Source organism: Crocodylus siamensis, chromosome 2 (assembly GCF_052110815.1).
Source record: "Crocodylus siamensis isolate JL-2025a chromosome 2, ASM5211081v1, whole genome shotgun sequence".
NCBI classification, from domain to species: Eukaryota; Metazoa; Chordata; order Crocodylia; family Crocodylidae; genus Crocodylus; species Crocodylus siamensis.
This window is the reverse complement of record NC_143396.1, coordinates 265,787,748-265,806,030: the sequence shown is the minus strand read 5'-3', so window position 1 is coordinate 265,806,030 and position 18,283 is coordinate 265,787,748. Positions and strand designations below refer to the sequence as shown.

At 41.2% G+C, this 18,283-nt stretch overlaps 1 protein-coding gene across 1 annotated transcript in view; it reads left to right on the top strand.

The window, feature by feature from the left end:
* The window catches only part of LGMN (legumain), a 38,039-nt gene that overhangs the window by 3,664 nt on the left and 16,092 nt on the right, over positions 1-18,283 (top strand). The window contains exons 2-3 of the mRNA XM_090033898.1: positions 2,813-2,980; positions 17,361-17,458. Coding sequence (XP_089890024.1) covers positions 2,843-2,980; positions 17,361-17,458 — 236 coding nt within the window. The 5' untranslated portion in view covers positions 2,813-2,842. The remainder of the gene's footprint in view (positions 1-2,812; positions 2,981-17,360; positions 17,459-18,283) is intronic.

Here is an 18,283-nt window from a genome sequence, read left to right as displayed (position 1 = left end):
TTGAATAATCCACTTCAGCAAACAATTTAAAACAAAAGGTTTCCTCTTAAGTTTCACACTAACAGATACACATTTCTTTTAAGGTAGTAATATTGAAATTAAACTGAATTCTGTTAAATTGACAAGATGGACCAGGTTGCATTCAGACATTCCGTTCCTTTCTCTAATCTCTCTGATTATTGGCAAGGGAGCACATCTTTTATTGTAAGAATAGAAGGCATCATGGGAAGTGTCAAAATTTTTACAAATAAATGTCTTGGCCTGGACACTGTAGTCCTGTTGCTCACAGCAGAATTAGTGCTTGTACATGCTGAAAGCAAGCATCTTGAAGACAATGAGTAAGTTGTGATATATCTGATACGTTTTAAAGGAAGTTGCAAGATGGGCAAAATGCAGGGTTTTTTACCTCTGTTGCATCCATATAGGAGTAAGAACCATCCATGTCATGGTACAGACCTTTACTAGGCTCCTTGTATGCTGACAGAAGCAAAAAAAAAATTTTAAGTTTTTTAAATTTATTAGCAGAAATTAATACAATTGAATAGAGTAGCAAATCCTGAATTGTTAAGCTTTGCACATTTACTTTCAAGCCACAATTTTTTGTGGTAATGGCACTGATTTATCTCATGCAGAGCTGAACAACAAGTTTTTACATTTTAAGAAACTTTAGGAAGAAGGCAGTCTTTGATTTCCTTTGCTCTCATCACCCTATTATTCTCTTTTCTAATAGGGAATTATTTTACATGATCCCTCGTACCTAATGCCTGTCAACGCTATTACATAAAGACGTGGGGGGTTGTTTGTTTTCAAAGCTGTATCATATTTTTGCTCCAGAACATTTCTGACCTTGTTGACCGACTGCAGAATCCTTGGTGTCAGTTAGACCCAGTGTTAAGGCTTGTGCTACATGCCATGCTAAAATTCTTCATTATACATAGTAGGTTCAGAAGGAAACAACCTTGCTATTTTGAGGGATTTTGAGTAGTGAGTGGACAGATGCGAGTGGTTGAAGCTGTCTTTTTGTCAATTGTTTTGTGCTTTTTTATATGGCAAAAGCATGACTGACCTCGCATTGTGCATTGGAATATGGTTTTGCAAGTCACTAGTTTTTGCTCTTCAAACAATGAAGCTGCAGTGGGAGAGGAGCAGGGCATAAAAAAATCCTGGACATGCCCAGTTAACCCTTTCCCTTAGCATCCACTTTCTCACTGTGTGATACAGGATACTGGACTAGATAGACCTATGGTCTGACCCTATAAATGACTTCCTGATACTACAGCATATTGTTCCAGTCCTATGTCCTCTTACCATTACAGTAATAGGTGGCTATCAAGAGTTCATCTTTGCTAATTATATCATTATAAAAGATGTTCTTGTTAGCTCGTGGTCGTTGTATATTAGAGAGAGCTGTTCTATGGTTTGAGTGTTGCATCAGAAACAAGGCATGCAACCAACAACCCTGCATCAAAAACAAGCAGTTTGTTGGGGAACACCGCTTGCTTTATTAAGTCATTAAACAGACTTGCAGGGAAGTCAAGCTAGAAGGGACCTCACTGGGCCAACTAATCCAGCCCCCTGCTCAAGGCAGGACCATCCCTGACTAAGCTATGTGTCTGTCTAACCTGCTTTTGAAAGTTTCCTAGCATAGAGAAGCCACAACTTCTGTAGGTGGTCTGTTCCAGTGCTTGACCACCCTCATAGTCAGAAAGTTCTTCCTAGTCTCCAGACTACATTTCCCCTGATGCAACCTGAAGCCCATCTTCATCCTCTCTCTAATTTCTGTTTAGGTATTTGAAGACTTTTATCAAATATTTCCCTCAGTCTTCTCTTCTCCAGGCTAAATAACCCTTCCCTCCCAGGCCCCTAATCACTTTTGTTGCCCCATGCCAGAGTCTTTCCAACTGCCCATGTCTTTCTTGAAGTGTGGGGCCCAAAACTGGAAACAGTACTACAGGTGAGGCCTCACCAGTGCTGAATAGAGCAGAAGGATTTCTCCCCTTGCATTTGGGGAAGTTAATACAGCTGGATTTCCCCCCCTACCCCCAGCAAGACCACGTTGTTGGCTCATATTCAGCTTATGGTCCACTGTAAGTCCCGGGTCCTCTGTAGTACTGCAGCCAAGGCCGTTATTCTCCAGCCTATATTTGTTTATGAAGTTACTCAGTTCCCAAGTGCAAGACTTTGCACCTGTCCATCTTGAATCTCATCTGGACCACTTCTCCAGTCTATCCAGGCAAAACAACTTCAGTTGGACAAGTCAGCCTGGTTGTAGTGTGTAGTATGTGTGTATTACTTTTTAAAGTAATTTTTTTTTTCCCCAGAATTGAGTGTGTTTTAAAATTGCCTCTTTAGTAACTGCTAGTGGGACTTTGCTTTCACACATGGCAAGGAAATAGAAGAGACTGTTGGGTAGTAGCAGTAAAGCTTCTGTGACTCCATCAAAGTTGGACATGCTGGGCCAGACTGCTTAGTATTTGTCTACTTCTGTGCAGAGTGGGAAGAGGTATATTCACTTTAAACCTAGAAGCATTTTGTACCCACTTAACTGATACCTGTTATTTTCCTTTTTTGGATCCTTTGAACAGGGTGAAATGTTATTGCTCCAGCTGTACAAAAAACAGCTGGGATAATCACTTTTTAGCAGATTTTTTTTGGAAGTCTGAAAAAATATGTTGTTAGTATCAGTTTATTGATTTGAAGACACAAACAGGAATTGAATCTTACCCGTATCACTTTAATGCAAAAAAGAGTTGCAATTATGACTTTATATTACTGTCTTGTAACCTACTTTTTCAAATTTCTTGTTCCTTAGTTTCTGGACTCGAAGCACACAAAGAAGAGAATGGTTTTGAAAGCAACTGTATTACTAGGCTGTATTCTGGGAATCAGCACATTTCCCTTGGAAGATCCAGAGGATGGAGGCAAGCACTGGGTTGTTATTGTAGCAGGGTCAAGTGGCTGGTATAACTACAGACACCAGGTAAGTATTGTCCAGGTCACTGACACACTGACAAATCTTTTCTTAGAATATGGCATTACCTACCTGCTGCTTTGCATTTTCTTAAACTCTCTTCCCTAAAAAACATAATTATGTGCCTAAGTTTCAGATGTTTTGAATTAATTTAGTTAGGAATTAGGGGTATTTGAAATGGGCTGTATTCAATTCTGATTCGGCCTGAATCGGAGACGGCGATCCGAATCAAGTCACCGTCCCCAATTTGATTTGAACCCCACCCCAGCACGCTCCCTGGCAGACCCAGAAGTGCTTCTGGTCCACTTCTGGGTCTGCTACCAAGTGTGCTGGGGAGCCCCCCTCTGCTCCTTAGGGATGCTCCTTGTAAATTCCAGATGATTAATAGTTGTTTTATGGCAGGAACGTGTTTAATGTAAGATGTTTGATTAGGAAAAAGTAATATGCAGAACTTTTAAGTTTTTAAAAAGGAGACTCTCCTTAACCTACCTACCTTCCTTCTCTTCTCTCTTTCCTTTCTTCCCCTCCCCCCTCCCTTGGGCATCTCCTTTGCCATCTCTCTCTTACTTAATAAATCACCCTCAGTGCTCTTTCCTTCCTTTTAAGCAAAAAGTTTTCAAAATGAAGAAGCATTCCTTTTCTACTTGGATTTTTCTTTTAAAGGCAGATGGGATCATTATAATGATTTCTGAAATCTTGCTAAAAGGCCTTAGAATGTCAATCAGTTACAGCACCAAGCTCAATAAGGGAGGCTTTTTGAAAAAGTTATTTGTACTCTTACTACCTGGTTCCTTCTTCCTCTCTTACCCACTACCTTTTGGAGGTTCCTCTTTCTTTCTCAACCAAATTTTTTAAACAAGCAGCAGCAACTAATTTATTATTATTTAAAATCTGTTTCCAACTTGCTGACCTAATCTTGTATACAATCAGTTAATCATTTGCATTTATACTCTACCCCCCCCCAAAGTATTGCAGATTTAAATTGGTGGCCATTAAGATTTTGGTTTGTAACCAATTATTGCATTAAATTAGGTGCTAATCTGTGCTTTCTAGGAAAATATACTACCTCCATATATTATTTATTTAAGTAGTTTATATAGATTAACCTTTTTATTTCAGTTTTTTTTTTTTAATACTGAAGATATTGGGGTGGGGAAGCAAATTTACTAGCTGTTTACTCTGTATAAAATTAAGTTGTCAAATTCTATTTGAATAGGAACTAGAATTCTGTCTATGAATAAATAACATTCAAAATGCTTTTTCTAATCAGTTACTTACAACTACTGTATTTACTCAGATCCAAGGTGACTGTTCAACTTAAAACAACCCCCTCCCAAGAATTAGATTCTATACATGGGAAATTTATAAGAGTTTGTTATAATTTTTCATACATAGAATCTAATTATTAGGGGGTTGCCTCTTAATTCATTTTCCCCACACTGCTACTGGCAGGGGTGGGGAACAACAGGTAGTGAAGGGGGCAGGTGGTATAAAGAGTTCATGCAGATTTTCCCCCTGCCTGCCTCCCCATTGCAGCCTTGGGAGGAGGGGCTTCCCTCCTTATCCTTGCTGTGGTATCCAGTTCTGTCCCTGTTCTAGCCTTGGACAATGATTTTTATGGCTCCAGCCCAGCCTGTGTGCCCAGCTGCTTTGGGGCCAGATTGGAGTTGAGTTCAGTCCCCTGGCATGGAGCAAGGGAAGAGACTGCATGGGGGACATGGTAGAGTGCAGAAGGGGTTGGCAGAAGCTGCAGCTATGGCCCCCATAATGAATAAGAGCCATAACAATCGCCTATTTCCCCCCCCCGACACACACGCACTCATTTTTGTAAGATGAAGGGCTTCCCCTCCCATGTTAAGTGTGTGTGTGACGACTTCATCTTAACAAAAATAAAATAAAAAAAGTACGGTATGTTAAGAGAGTTTTCTGAAAGATTTAAAATGTTTAGGTTTAAATAAGCATATACCTTAATTATTTGAAGAAATCTCTTTTTCAAACCGTTTCCTTCAAAGCTTTACTAGTAGTAGCTTTACATTAAAATCATTTTGCTTAAGTCATATTTGGGTTTTCTTTCATTAATGGTGAGTAGCTGTATGTTCTTGAAGATGCTTATAAAAACAATGTAGCTTTGTTCAGTTTTCAGAGTTCATAATGCAAAAGATCTGCAGTGAAATTTCAAGTTGCTAAAGAAGCTTCAAAATCTCAAATAGAGCATGCCACATTTTCAGGACTGCCCCCCCCCATCTCTTCAGTGCTATATTTTGGGGGCTTTTGTGCTGTTTAAATATTCACAAATGACTAAAGTGTGTGCACTTCAGGGGAGGGGGAAAGATGGGGGAGGAACAGCGACATGTTCATGTTTCTGAAAACTATCAAAATTGTTTGGGGTAGTAAAAAGAAAAACAAGTGAGCATGAAGAAGGATCTCATAAAACTGAGTGAATGGGCAACAAAATGGTTATAAGGGTAGAGATTCTCTCGCATATAATCGAATGCAGATGCATGATGATGAGCCCTTCAATTAGTACTCTTAAAGACTTTGTGGACTATTATTATGGATCGTTCTCTGAAAACAGGCCCAATGATCAGCAGCTATCAAAAGAGGCAATTAGAATGTTGGGAATTATTTAGAAGGGAATAGTAGAGGTCATTATGCCCCTATATAAATTCATACTATGCCAATACCATGAATAGGATGGGACTAAAATGGCCTACACCTCAATCCCTAAAAGAACATAACAGAGGTAGAAAAGGTGCAAAGAAGGACAACAAAGATAATCATAGAGTCATTTGTATGAAGTAAGATTAAGCTGAAAAGTCTTAGCCTTTTTGTAGAAAAGGCAACTGGAGGTGGAGGTAGGGAGAAGGAATGTAATAAGTCTATAAAATCATGACTGGCAGGGAGAAAATAAATATGGATTTACTATTTAACTGCATCTCACAATACTGGAACCAGGGTACATGCAATGAAGTTAAACAGTAACAGGTGTAAAACAAAGTGTTTCATGCCATCATTAACTTTGTTAGAATTTATTAGCCTCTACAACTTGTGGCAATACTTTTATATATGCCGCTTGAATTATAAATAACCCTTTCTCTTTTCCTCCCACACTCTCCTGGAGGCAGGGAAGTGGGGTGTTATCATGGAGCAGAAATGGATGGTATCTGACAGTTGTTATGATGGCACAGATGCTGAGCAAATGGATACCCCTACCTCTGGTCATGCCACAGAGGCAGATCAGTTGCATGACAAGAGGTAGTAATAATTTGTGCTCTTGTATTCAGTGGACATCTCTTTGCTTTGGGGCAGCAGTGTGTGGGCAGCCTGAGGTGTCCTTGTTCTCTAGTTGGCTGGGCTGGTGTTTTGGGGGTTTGTTCCTGCACTGGATCAGGCCCCTCAAGTCATTGGGGTACTAGCCCAGTTTTCCCCACTTACAGAGACTCATGCTGAGATCTCCAGGATTGTGTCCTCCTAAGTGGGGAAAGGCTGCTAGGAATCTGTAGCACCCTCATACCTCCATGCTGGGAATCACTTCCCTGGACCTGTCCCTGGGATCTACAGAGACCCATCTGGGTGAGCAGGGGAAGCCAGGCAGGTGTTCCCAGGACTTGAGAGCCTGATCCTGCTTGAGAATTTCTGGGGTACACAGTCCGGGGCCCCCTGGGGGAAAAAAAAACAAAAAACATCACCCCTTGTTCTGCAGTATCAAGGGGTGTCCTGTCCTGTGTTTTACCCAATGAAGCGGATCAGCTGCACCGTGAACACATTGTGGCACAGCTAATCTGCTTAATTTGGCAAAGTTTATTTCTAGCCTCAGTACTTCACAGGTACTTAAAGTAAGGTAATGGGGGTGTACATCTGTAGGAATAAACTTTCTGTTCCAGGAAGTCTGTTTTTAACTCTGCTCCTTATCTAGTCTAGCCAATACACCATTCAGTAAAACCTACTTTAATACTATGTATCAAAACAACAAAGTCTAGTTACCCAGTGGGGTTCAAACAAGGATGGAATAAAAATACTTGGTTTCTGTAGGCAGACAAGGTTATTTATTCTAATAAAAAATGTCACATCTAACTAAGTGAATAAATAGTTGGCAAAGTTGTTCTTTACAAATTTTCAGACACAAACACCCTTTTTCAGGCAGAGGGAGTCTGCTGGCCTATTCTCTAAGGTCGGCATAGAAGCTTATGCTAGCATGCAAAATGCAAGTCTGTGAAAATGCATGGCAGGGAAGCACCTTTGATTTGAAAAGACTATGGAAATTTTTATGCTGTACTACATGCCTTTGAAGTGTTGTTTCCCCACTTCCTAAATACGGAGGAAAATTTTCTGTCACGTGGGACAGCCATGAACAGAACTCAGGCCTTTATTCTCAATTCTATGTTTCATTCATCAGCTCTTCCTTCCTTTTGTACCAGTCATCCTTTAGGGGTTGTCACCTGGGGGTACACTTACCCCTCAGGATACTTTGAAAGGTCTCAGGGGGTATGCAGGGACAGAGAGCTGCCACCCTGCTCCGCTGCCTAACAGGAGCAGAGCCCAGGGCCACACAGATGCTGCACTGCTGCCAGTCTGCCGCTGTTGTCCTCCTGTTCTGCATCTAGCCACTTGCCACCTCCCTCCCTCAGGGGATACACTTTTTAATAAGTGGGCTGCCGGGGTATAATAATTTTAAAAAAACAAGCAAACAAAACAAAAACAACCCCACACATTGAAAACCCCTGCTTTAGAGAATACTTCAGGCATAATAGACTGTTTCCAGTTAGTCATACAGGCTTCACTGCAAATACAACACAGATTTGTAAAGCCAGCTGAAGATGAGTCACCTAAGAAAAATCAGCCATTGTTTTCCAGACAGATTATACCTGCTGTTAGAAATATTCCATTGACAATAGTTCTGCAGGGTCCTATACAGGCAGTCCTCAACTTACGGCGATTCGCACTTACAATGCTCTGCCATTTACACCCATATTATTACTTATGGCGCTGGATGCTTGCACTTAATGGCACTACAGGGAAATTTACAATGAGAAAAAGAGGGCAGCAACTCAAACATCCCTGGATGGCTTTATGAGAAACTGATTAAGTGGCCCCAAGTCTCCCCAAGGAAGTCCCTCTGAATTCCATGACCCTGATGAAGGTGTTCCTTCACCTTCTGATTAAATAAAATGTTATGTGATTTGTTACTGTATTGCCCTGTTTTTAATCAATTTATATACAGTATACTTTAGAAAGCTTTGTATTGTACAGTGTATATCACTTAGTTTTTTAAATAGTTGATTTAAATATGGTGTTTATGGTCATTTCTATGAAAAATTGGGCATCAGGCCATTGGTCAAGAACGTAAGCCCCTATTATAACATTGTTTCTATGGGAAAATCAGTTTAGACTTACAGCGCCTTTTCCAGGAACGTAACCTGCTGTAAGTCCGAGGCCTGCCTGTATCTTTTAAAGCAAACCATGGTTTGCTTCTTAATTGTAGGATACTTTGCTATTTCTGCCAAATATTGAAGGAAGATTGGTTTTGTATCTTAAATTAAATCTCCCTCCTTAATTTAATTCAATGTACAAATTTTATTGCAAATTGTGAATCGGCTTCAATGTTTTTTCATTGCCTTTCTGTACAGAGGTTTATCCCAAATTCTTTGAGTGCTGTGCATGCAATTTCCACACAGCACCATCAGAATATACCCTGTAATCATTTATAGTAGGTTCATTGTAGTAGCCTAATAGCATGCAAGATTCTACACAATGATTGGCTATATTGAAGGGAGAAGAAATGTTTTGAGATGAACACTGCGGTAAGCCCTGGTATGCTCTGTGCACTTATTTTTATATCCATGCTGAGAAGATAAATTTCACATTTTAAAAAAAGAGGGGTTCTGTCTGTAAATATAGCTCCATCCTTACCAAGATACTGTATATGAACAAAAGACTGAGTCATAGTTTCATAGTTGGTAGGGTCGGAAGGGACCTGAGCAGATCATCAAGTCTGACCCCCTGCCATGGCAGGAAAGAGTGCTGGGGTCAAATGGCCCCAGTGAGGTGTTCACTGGACAGGAGGGTCCAGCCTCCTCTTAAAGACCCCCAGGGTAGGAGCTAGCACCTCTTCTCTTGGAAGTCGGTTCCAGATCCTAGCCGCTCTGACTGTGTAGTGTCTCCTGATATCTAGCCTAAATCTACCCTCTGCCAGCTTGTGACTGTTATTTCATCTCTGTTTACAGGATTTGAACCTGTAGCTTTGTCACTTATTTTGTATACTTAAGAGAGCAGTGGCCAGTAGCTGGCAGGTGTGACTGCAGTGGGGCCAACTCCAGGTACAAATTGGAGAAATGCAAATGGTGGTTCTCTTTATTCATGCTTGGGACTTGCATACAATGCAGTCTTTGACTGTAACTAGTTCCAATTTAATGAAAATTTAAGCTATTCTTGCCATGTACATTAGTATGTTTTTGTTTTAAGTGCTAGGCACTCCAGCGCTTGGACTGCATATGCTATTGGGCTTGTTTTCCTTGGAAGTTTAACATCCAAGTTGTTCCTAATTCAAGTTCTGTCACTACACAATATTCTTTTTGGCACATGCTGCAGTTCTTTTCAGTAGAGTAGCTTTTCTGCAAAGGAAACAGGTTAAAAATTCAAACTAGCACAACAGTTACCACAACTGTTCTGCAACCCCTTGGCTGTCTGCACTTACCCAGGTGTGCCCAGAAAGCACTGACGAGTTCTGCCACATAAGGTGGCGATAAAGCCGAGATCCTTGTCTTTGGCATGGAGGAGAAGGGCAACAACGGAAGAAAAATAAATGAAATGCTAAAGAATAAATATTTCAAAAATGTCCTGAAATATACCTGGTACTAATTCTTCCGTTTGTTCAGGATGTTGAAAACATGGTAGAGAGAATTGCATATTTTGATTAGAAGACATCCATTCAGCATATTGAAGTGCTTAAAAAAAAAAAAATCTATATTGGTGTGTCAACTGCCATTTAAAAAAAAAAAGGGAAATGCACTGAAATCATAAGATGTACAATACACAGAAGTACTTTCCTCATGCATTCAGATATTAAAATTGTATAGTTTCTGTATCTTATTAGAAAATAATCACTAACTAATATTTTATAGTGACAGAACTTGACAGCTTTGTTTGTCTCTTTTATACATTATGGAAATAAATTTCTCAAGAGTGTTTAAGAATGGTTTAACTGAATGGCTCTTAGTAAATTTATGATCTCTACTCTAGACAGTTGTGAGGGGAAAAGAAAAAGGGGTGGGGTTGGTAGCAGACAGTAAGATAGACTTGCACTTTTATAGGACTAATTAAATTGGATGTATAACATAAGCTTTCATGAACCCAAGCTTGCTTGATCAGATTTTGTTTTTAATATGCTGTCATCTAGCTTTTTGGGAACAAATTTGAACAGAGACCATTTATCATGCTGATAAATAATGCCTTGTCTCTTTGTACTCCCCTGCCTTTCCATATCCCTCTGTTACCTCTTGTCTTGTACTTACATGATAAGCTCTTTGGGTACTTTTACATGTGTTCCTGGGGGGTGGGGGGTGGGAGCAGCACTTTCATTAGAATAGCTCCAAGAGCTGTTCTAATTTAAAGCACCACAGCATCCCATATATCAGTGTCCCCACGTTTCAAAATGGTGGCGGGGTATTTGAAGTAGCTGGGAGTTGCCATCTCCTATTTGGATCTATTCCAGGGGGTGTCAGCTTCACATGATGTAATGTCATTAATGACTTTATGCCGGGAAGGCAAATGCATTTTACTGTTACGTTTAAAAAAACCCACTGGACTATTTAATATTTATTTTAATGACTGCCCTATCATCGTATCTTAGGTGACTCTCAGTAGTCTTGTAAAGATTTATATGTAATCTCTGGGGACTCCAGGGCAATCCTGAGGATTGGCAAGCCTAGCTTTAGGTCGAGCATCCCTGCTGCCATTTTGAAGTGCAGAGATGCTGATACACAAGACACTAAGGCTGGCTGGAGCACAGTAGTTACCACACTCCAGCAGCCTCGGTTAATAGAGTCTGCCCTGACGTGCTGTAATTACAGTGAGTCAGAGCAGCCTCCACACTTGTGTACAGACAACTCTTGTGTTGACAGTCGTTTTGTGTTGGCACAAGGTGTAGCATAAAGAGATCCTGGTCCAGGATTTTACACTCCTTTCTTCAATGATACAAATAATTAACAAGCTTTTATAGGCTGTCTCGGCAACCTTCTTTACACTAATGCTTCCTCATTTCGTAAATACTGTTGCAACTGAATTGGGGGGGGGGGTGTCTAAGGTGACTAATGATTTTGGTCAGCTCTACACCAAGAAAAGATTTGCTGGTACATGCTGTTGAGAGAGAGGCATTTATGATAAATGCAGGCTGTCGGCAAAAAACATGCTTTAGCATTTAAAATATTAAAAAGCTATTCCAACATTAATGTTTTTATGGCAGCTGAAAACTTTGATCTGGTTCAACCCCTGGCTCACAGGACTGTGTTATCTAGCCCATTGGGTTCTCCATAGGTCAGAAAATTATGGTAGCAGGAGAGCAATGGTAGTGTTAATTGCTGCCCCCATGTTGCCCACTTTGGAGCCCCACAGTTTGGATGATATGTCTCTGTGCACTAGATAGTGTAGGCAGGTGGGGCCAGGCCAGTGTGTGGCCACAACTGGGCATGCAGACCCCACACCACTGATCCAAGCCATCAGGCTGAAAGGTTGGCCACTACTTAAACTAGATTCATATTTTTGTAAGTTAGGTAAAAGTTCTGTGAAAGACTTGCTCTGTATCCTATTTATAATGGATTAAGTGAATGATTTAGTGCCCAAATACCCTTTTGTTACAGACTGACAACATCTTTCAAGAGCCAAGAAGTGATGACAACAAGCTTATTTTGAACTTTTCTAAGGGCTTGCCTACACTGGAGGTTTTCCTAGTTATACTGATGTAGTTACACCAGTCATAACACTCCTCTTCTAGAATAAGGGTCACATGCATTTAGCTTGCACTGCCTCTTCAAAGAAACAAGCTTAGTTAGGAAAAAAACAACAACATAGGAGTGAGTCCATATAATGAATTATATCAGTGTAACAATAGCAGTTTAAGTTTGTGCTGTCAATGACATGGTTATAACTTTCCCATGTTAACAGAACAGTTCCAACTGTATGAAAACAACAGACCTGGTCGGGAAACTGTCCCTGCTGGGTCAAAGTTGTACATTGTACTCCTTTGCACTCTGAGATTTTAAAGTTGTAAGGTGTGAAGGTCTAGCATTATCTTGCTCAGCACTGCTGTAACTGCACCAGGAGGTGGGGAAAGACAGAGTGTACTGGAAAGAAAAATGGTGGTAAGATGCCTTGCTGTGGCCTCAACAGGCTGTACACAGTAAGGAGGAGAGGTAGTGTGGCCCTGCAGAGCAGAGGGGCATGACCATCCCTATGGGGACAGGGCTTGGCCCAACCCCACAGTGTATGTGTTGTGGGGGGGGAAGCAGGTGTGAGCTGGCCCTGAACCAGAGGTCCAGGGGATGGGGCATGGGCCAGCCCCAGTTAAAAAGGGGGCATGGCTTAGCCCTAACCTGGCTGCACAGAGGGAAGAAGACCTGGCCTGGATCTGGCCATGCAGGGGCAGGGTTGCGACCTGGCTCCAACCTGCCCTGTGGGACTTGGGATTTTGTCAGCAGGTAGGGGTAGCAGTACTGCTACTGCTCCCCAGCCACTAGATTTCCTGATCAATGGGGAGCCTGTGAGCCACGTTTCAAGGCCCCACAAGCCACATTTGGCCTGTAAACTGGAGGTTGAGCACCCCTGTTTTACAATATCATTTTTTTTAAAACACTGTGCTTCACCCAGTTCCCTTCTTAAAAAAAAAAAAAGCAAAGAGAAGAGGAGTCATACTTAAAAGCTGTTAGTCACATTGCTTGACGGACTACTGGAAGGCACTCGGGTACTACTGAAGAAGGCAGAAGAAGTTATGTAGAACAGAATTATGTGAAGACATTTTTTGGGGAATAGCAGAAGTTAGAAGAAATTCTGAAGCATGGCAGTTGTGTGAACATTGAACTTCTTTTGGCACTAATATGAACAAGGCTAAGAGAATAGTGCAAAGGAACAAGTTTTGGGGTGATTAATTAAAACAGCAGTTTAGATGCATCAAGTGCTAGGAAGAATATGAGGGAGGAAGCTGAAGGAAATGAAGAGAAAAAAAATCTCCTAAATGAATGCTAAAAAAATACAAAAGGCAACACAGTGGAAAATTCTTCCATTTTTGCTACTCTTCAATGGAATTTATCAGTCATTTTAGCCCGTTTACCAGATCAAGGTTAATATGGTCAGTGATTTATGATTTGTACTTACGTTTTACCAGCACAACCATTAACCCTTATTTAAATCAGGGGTGTCAAATGTACAGCCTGCAGGCTGGATCCAACACATTGCAACTGGCAGACAGCCAGAGAAGTTGGGGAGCCTGGCCAAAGGAGAATGGCTTGCTGCACAATGTAGGGCCCTCATGGACATAATGATCAGCGGCAGGAGAGTGAACAAAGACTGATAGAGTCTTGGTTGTTTGGCCATTTCATTTTTCACCACCACTGCAACCCTCTCTCATCAGCTGCAAGCCCCGCTTCTCCAACTCCAGCATGGGGCAGCATTTATCACTGCTGTTTGCCCCGTGTCCCATACTGCACAGGCTGTTCTGGAATGGGGCATATGGTGGCAGCCAGGGTTACTGCTGCTGTTGCATGCCCCATGTTGTAGGTGGAGCTGCTGCCATTACCACCATCACTTCTCTAGGGCTGGAGCTGGAGTTATATGCTCCAGGCTGAATTTGGGCCAGGGCATAAAGTGAGTTTGATTTTTTTTCTGGTTTAAAATCAACAAAGTTATGCATTTGTACATATTTTCCCAGATCATGTCTACACTTACAGTGGCAGGGATACCAGCAAATATCCCAGTAGAGATGACATTATATCAGTAATAGAGGGATTTTGGGGGTGAGTGGGTAGGAGGACCACTTATCACTTCCCTGAAGTGAGTATAACAGGTGCTAACGAAGGCTGTTTTATTGGTATAACTGCATGGACTTGAGGTTTTCTGCCAGCATAGATAGCTATGTCAGGGGTAACTTGATTAGAAGCGTAAAAAATGCGCTAACAGACATAGCAGGCCAGCAAAACTTTAAAGTGTAGTAAACTGAATGTTGGTATAAGCGTGCTTACACCATACCTGCATCCACACTGAGGCTTGCCAGTTTAGTAACACCAGCAAAAACCTCTTCAGTACAGGCATACCTCGTTTTATTGTGCTTCGCTTTATTGCGCTTCGCAGATATTGTGTTTTTTACAAATTGAAGGTTTGTGGCAACCCTGCGTCGAGCAAGTCTATCAGCGCCATTTTTCCATCGGTTAGCATTTTTTAGCAATAAAGTATTTTTTTAATTAAGGTATGTACATTTTTTTTTTTTTTTAGACATAATGCTATTGTACACTTAATAGACTACAGTATAGTGTAAACATAACTTTTATACGCATTGGGAAACCAAAAAATTCGTGTGACTTGCTTTATTGCGATATTCGCTTTATTGCGGTGGTCTGGAACCGAACCCCCAATATCTCCGAGGTATGCCTGTATGGAAAAGCCCTAAAACAGAATATTCAGATCCTCATTTGCTGCCTTTAAATTACCTCCCACATTCCTCTTAAGACTATTGTTCTCAAGCTAATTTATTACTAGTGATAGTAGCAGTATCATTTTAGCACTTATAAAAGTGACTAGATGCTGACCAGAGTTTCTAACTGGTGCTTTAAAAATCACAGGGTAAGAAGATAGTCTCAGGTGGTTTACCTGACAAATGATCAGAACGGTAAGATGGAAGAAAAGAAGGGATGAAATATTTAATAAGAACACGCATCTCTACAAGCTAGTTGGTTTTGAGTTGATTAATTTTGTACATCAGACGTTCTTACTGCACATCCATTGGTCTATACGGGCAATTTACACACCTAACTGTTCTGGTATAACCATATAATTATACTGGCATGACCCCACTGTGGACAGTTTTTCTGAAATAAGAGTGCCTTTGCCAGTTTAACTTGCCAGTATAGGACAAATTGATTAGATCAGTAAATTCCCTTGTGTACACAAGGCACGGACTATTACCAGTCAGCCATTTACTGTAGGCACCTCGGAAGAAGGGAATCTTTAGGAGAGAACAGAGGGTTAAAGGAGTGGCTTCCCAGATCAGTCCTTTCCACTTCTTTATGCCATAGTTTGTCCTCAGCATTTAAGAAAAGCCATTCTTTCGATATTCAACCATATCCACTTCACACATTAGAATAGCAAAAGATCAAACAACCTTTGCCATATCTCCTACTTATTAGTTAGATTTATATGCCATCCTTTCCATCAAAGGCTCAGGCCTGCTTTCAGAGAAGAGCAAAGTAAGTTATGAAACAAGAGAACAAGACAAAGCAGGAGAAACGAAGTAACTTATAAGGCCAAAATTGTAAAAATAAGCAGTATAGAACCCCTTTCTATACTGTGTAATGTAAGCAGTTTGGGACTGGGACTAACATAGACACTTATAAACTAGGTTGCCAAAACAAACAAAACCAGAAACAAAGTTCACCAAGCTGAGTGGAAGAAAAATCTAACCTGATGCAACAGGAAATACAGCTGCTTTAGTAAGGGTTATTAGACTGCCCAGGTCAGTCACGTGAAAATAATTCAGCACGGCAAACCTCAGTAACACAGAATGTGCCTCACCCTTTTGCCAGTCTTGCACAATTACCATCCCTGCTTGGTTTCAGGCCAGACTCTTAAAACAGGGCTAGTCTAAGTGACAGTTGTGCCAAATTAAGAGGCTCTAGTTAACCCACTGCAAATCGCTAAAAGAGTTCAAATTTGGTTTAAATTAGTTTTGCATATACTGGTAGATCACCAATATAAGCTACATCAGTAGCTTTCTCCATTACACTGGAATTTGCCTTGGATGTAGTTAAATCAGCCAGATGCAATTAAACCTGTGTAACTTCTGACACAAACTAGATCAAAAAGTTCCCAAAGGTTCAGTCAGAATGAAGTTAGTACTAAAAATGCACCAGGATACACAATATGACTGCAAAAAAAACTTCAGCTAAACATCAAGACCTATTAGATTGTGGTTTAAGGCTGCTTGAAGTGCTCTGAATTATAACTTGAGGGTCACAAGGTTTGATGCTTGCGGAAGCTGCATGTGGCACATGAGGACTTTTTACATTCCTTGAGTCTTTGCATGTCCCTCCTCTCTTTCAAGGATTAACCATAAGCCCCTACTCCCTCTCCATGCCAATAGTTCTGGCTACTCCCATTCTTCTTTCTTTACCTCTGCCAACTACTTCATAAATCATTATGTCAATATTTTAAAAGTATTGAGAGAGCAGGCCCTAGTTATATAGGGACAGGCACTTTCTTCCTGCCAAGAGTTGTTGTTGCAGTCTATTTAGTCATCTATAGATTGCGTGTTTAGTACATATTATTTATTCAGGAGGAATTTCTAAAACATTTTTGAGCTTTCCTGTTAGAAGCACATCCTTTAGAAGTAAGGTCACTTCAGAGAACATTGTATTTTCTGTAGCAGTTTCATTTGAATTCAGCAGTAGTGGATCTCTGGACAGGAAATCTGCCCACTCATGTACAGTTTAAATAAGGACAAGAGTATGCCTAGATATTTTGTAGCTTTGCTTGCCATGGAAGTCTGTTGAATTGCCTGTGAACTGTTTGAGGTCTATTTCTCAAGGAGCATGCAATTACATGAAAAGTTTGTTTCTTTTTCCCTTCACAAAACTGTGATCCAATTAAAAAAAACCCAAAGATTATTTTTCAGATATCAAACTATTTGAGTCATAGTTGTTTAAGCCAGGGACTCTCTGACTCTCATGCTTAGTCATTGAAGGCCTGATGCAGAGCTTAAGTCAACTAGAGTCTTTCCATTCATTTCATTAAGGTACGGATCTGGCCCTGCAGATGTGAAGCTTTATTTTAAATTGCTGTGCGGAATGCAGTAACTTTCTAGGTACTTACGTAAGGTCTGTTGTATGTAAAAATGTACATAAAATTATTCACGTAATAAATAACTTTATTTTAGGCAAGATTTTGAAGAGTTCAGTAATAGATGGATATTAAAATGCACAATTAAACTAATAGAACCAAAGTCCTGGTTGGGGATTCAGGGGGAGGGGGACCTTTAAGCTTTTAATTAAAGGGTTTAAGGTCTCAGTCTTATATTTAAGAATGAGGATTTTTTTTTTTTAAGAGAAAAGCCTACCATTAGAATTGTAATTTTTTTTTTTGTTCTCAAAGATAAAAAAGGCAATTGTTAAAAAAAAATGCTGTGTTTTAGGCCGACGTGTGCCACGCTTACCAGATTGTGCACAGAAATGGAATTCCAGATGAACAGATTATTGTCATGATGTATGATGACATTGCAGAAAGTGAAGAGTAAGTGATATATGTGGTAAACCATGGTGTTAAAATCTATGTTGTTTACTCTGTTTCACATCAACAGTGATCCTAGTTTTCCCTGATTTAAAAAAAATGGCAAATTCTCCGATAAAACCCCCCAAATCCACGATTAAAACAAAAGACCACTATATATACACACGTGTGTGTGTGTCAGTAGATCACAATGCTTTGCTGATATATTTACAGTTTTAAAGCAGTTTGGAAGCCTACCAGTGCCTCAATCACTATAATAAAATAAATTCTAAATACCTATAGGTTGTGGTATTTGTTTTGGGGTTTTTTAATCATGGAAAGTCAGAGCTCCCCATGCCCCTGTAGCTTACAGAACACAGGACCAGGCACCTCACTCCGAAGCCAGAGCTCCCCCCCAACCCCTCCTCAGCCCTGCCAGTGACTCTCACTCTCCCCCACAGCCCCCTGGCCCTGCTGGTGTCCCTCACTCCCCTCTCCCCCACACCCTTCCATGTCCCCCCCAGCCCTTTTGGGGGCCCTCACTCCCTCCCCACAGGCTGCCCCCCCCTTCGCTGCCCCGCTGGTGCACCTTACCCCCCACCCATAGCCCCCTGCCACCAAGGCTGCAGGGCCAAGGACCCAGGTCCGCAGCCCCCTGCCCCTCCACAGCACTGCCCCTGGCTGCCACCTGTGGGAGGTGGTGGCTGCTGCAGTGAAGCAGCGCATGGAGCCTGGTTCCCCCTTCCCCATGGAGCCAGCTCCTTGCCGGCATGCGCACTTCCGGGGGCAGTGGGGCCCCATGCCCCGAGATCTGTGGGCAGGGGTGAGCTGCCCGCTGTGGGCTTGGGC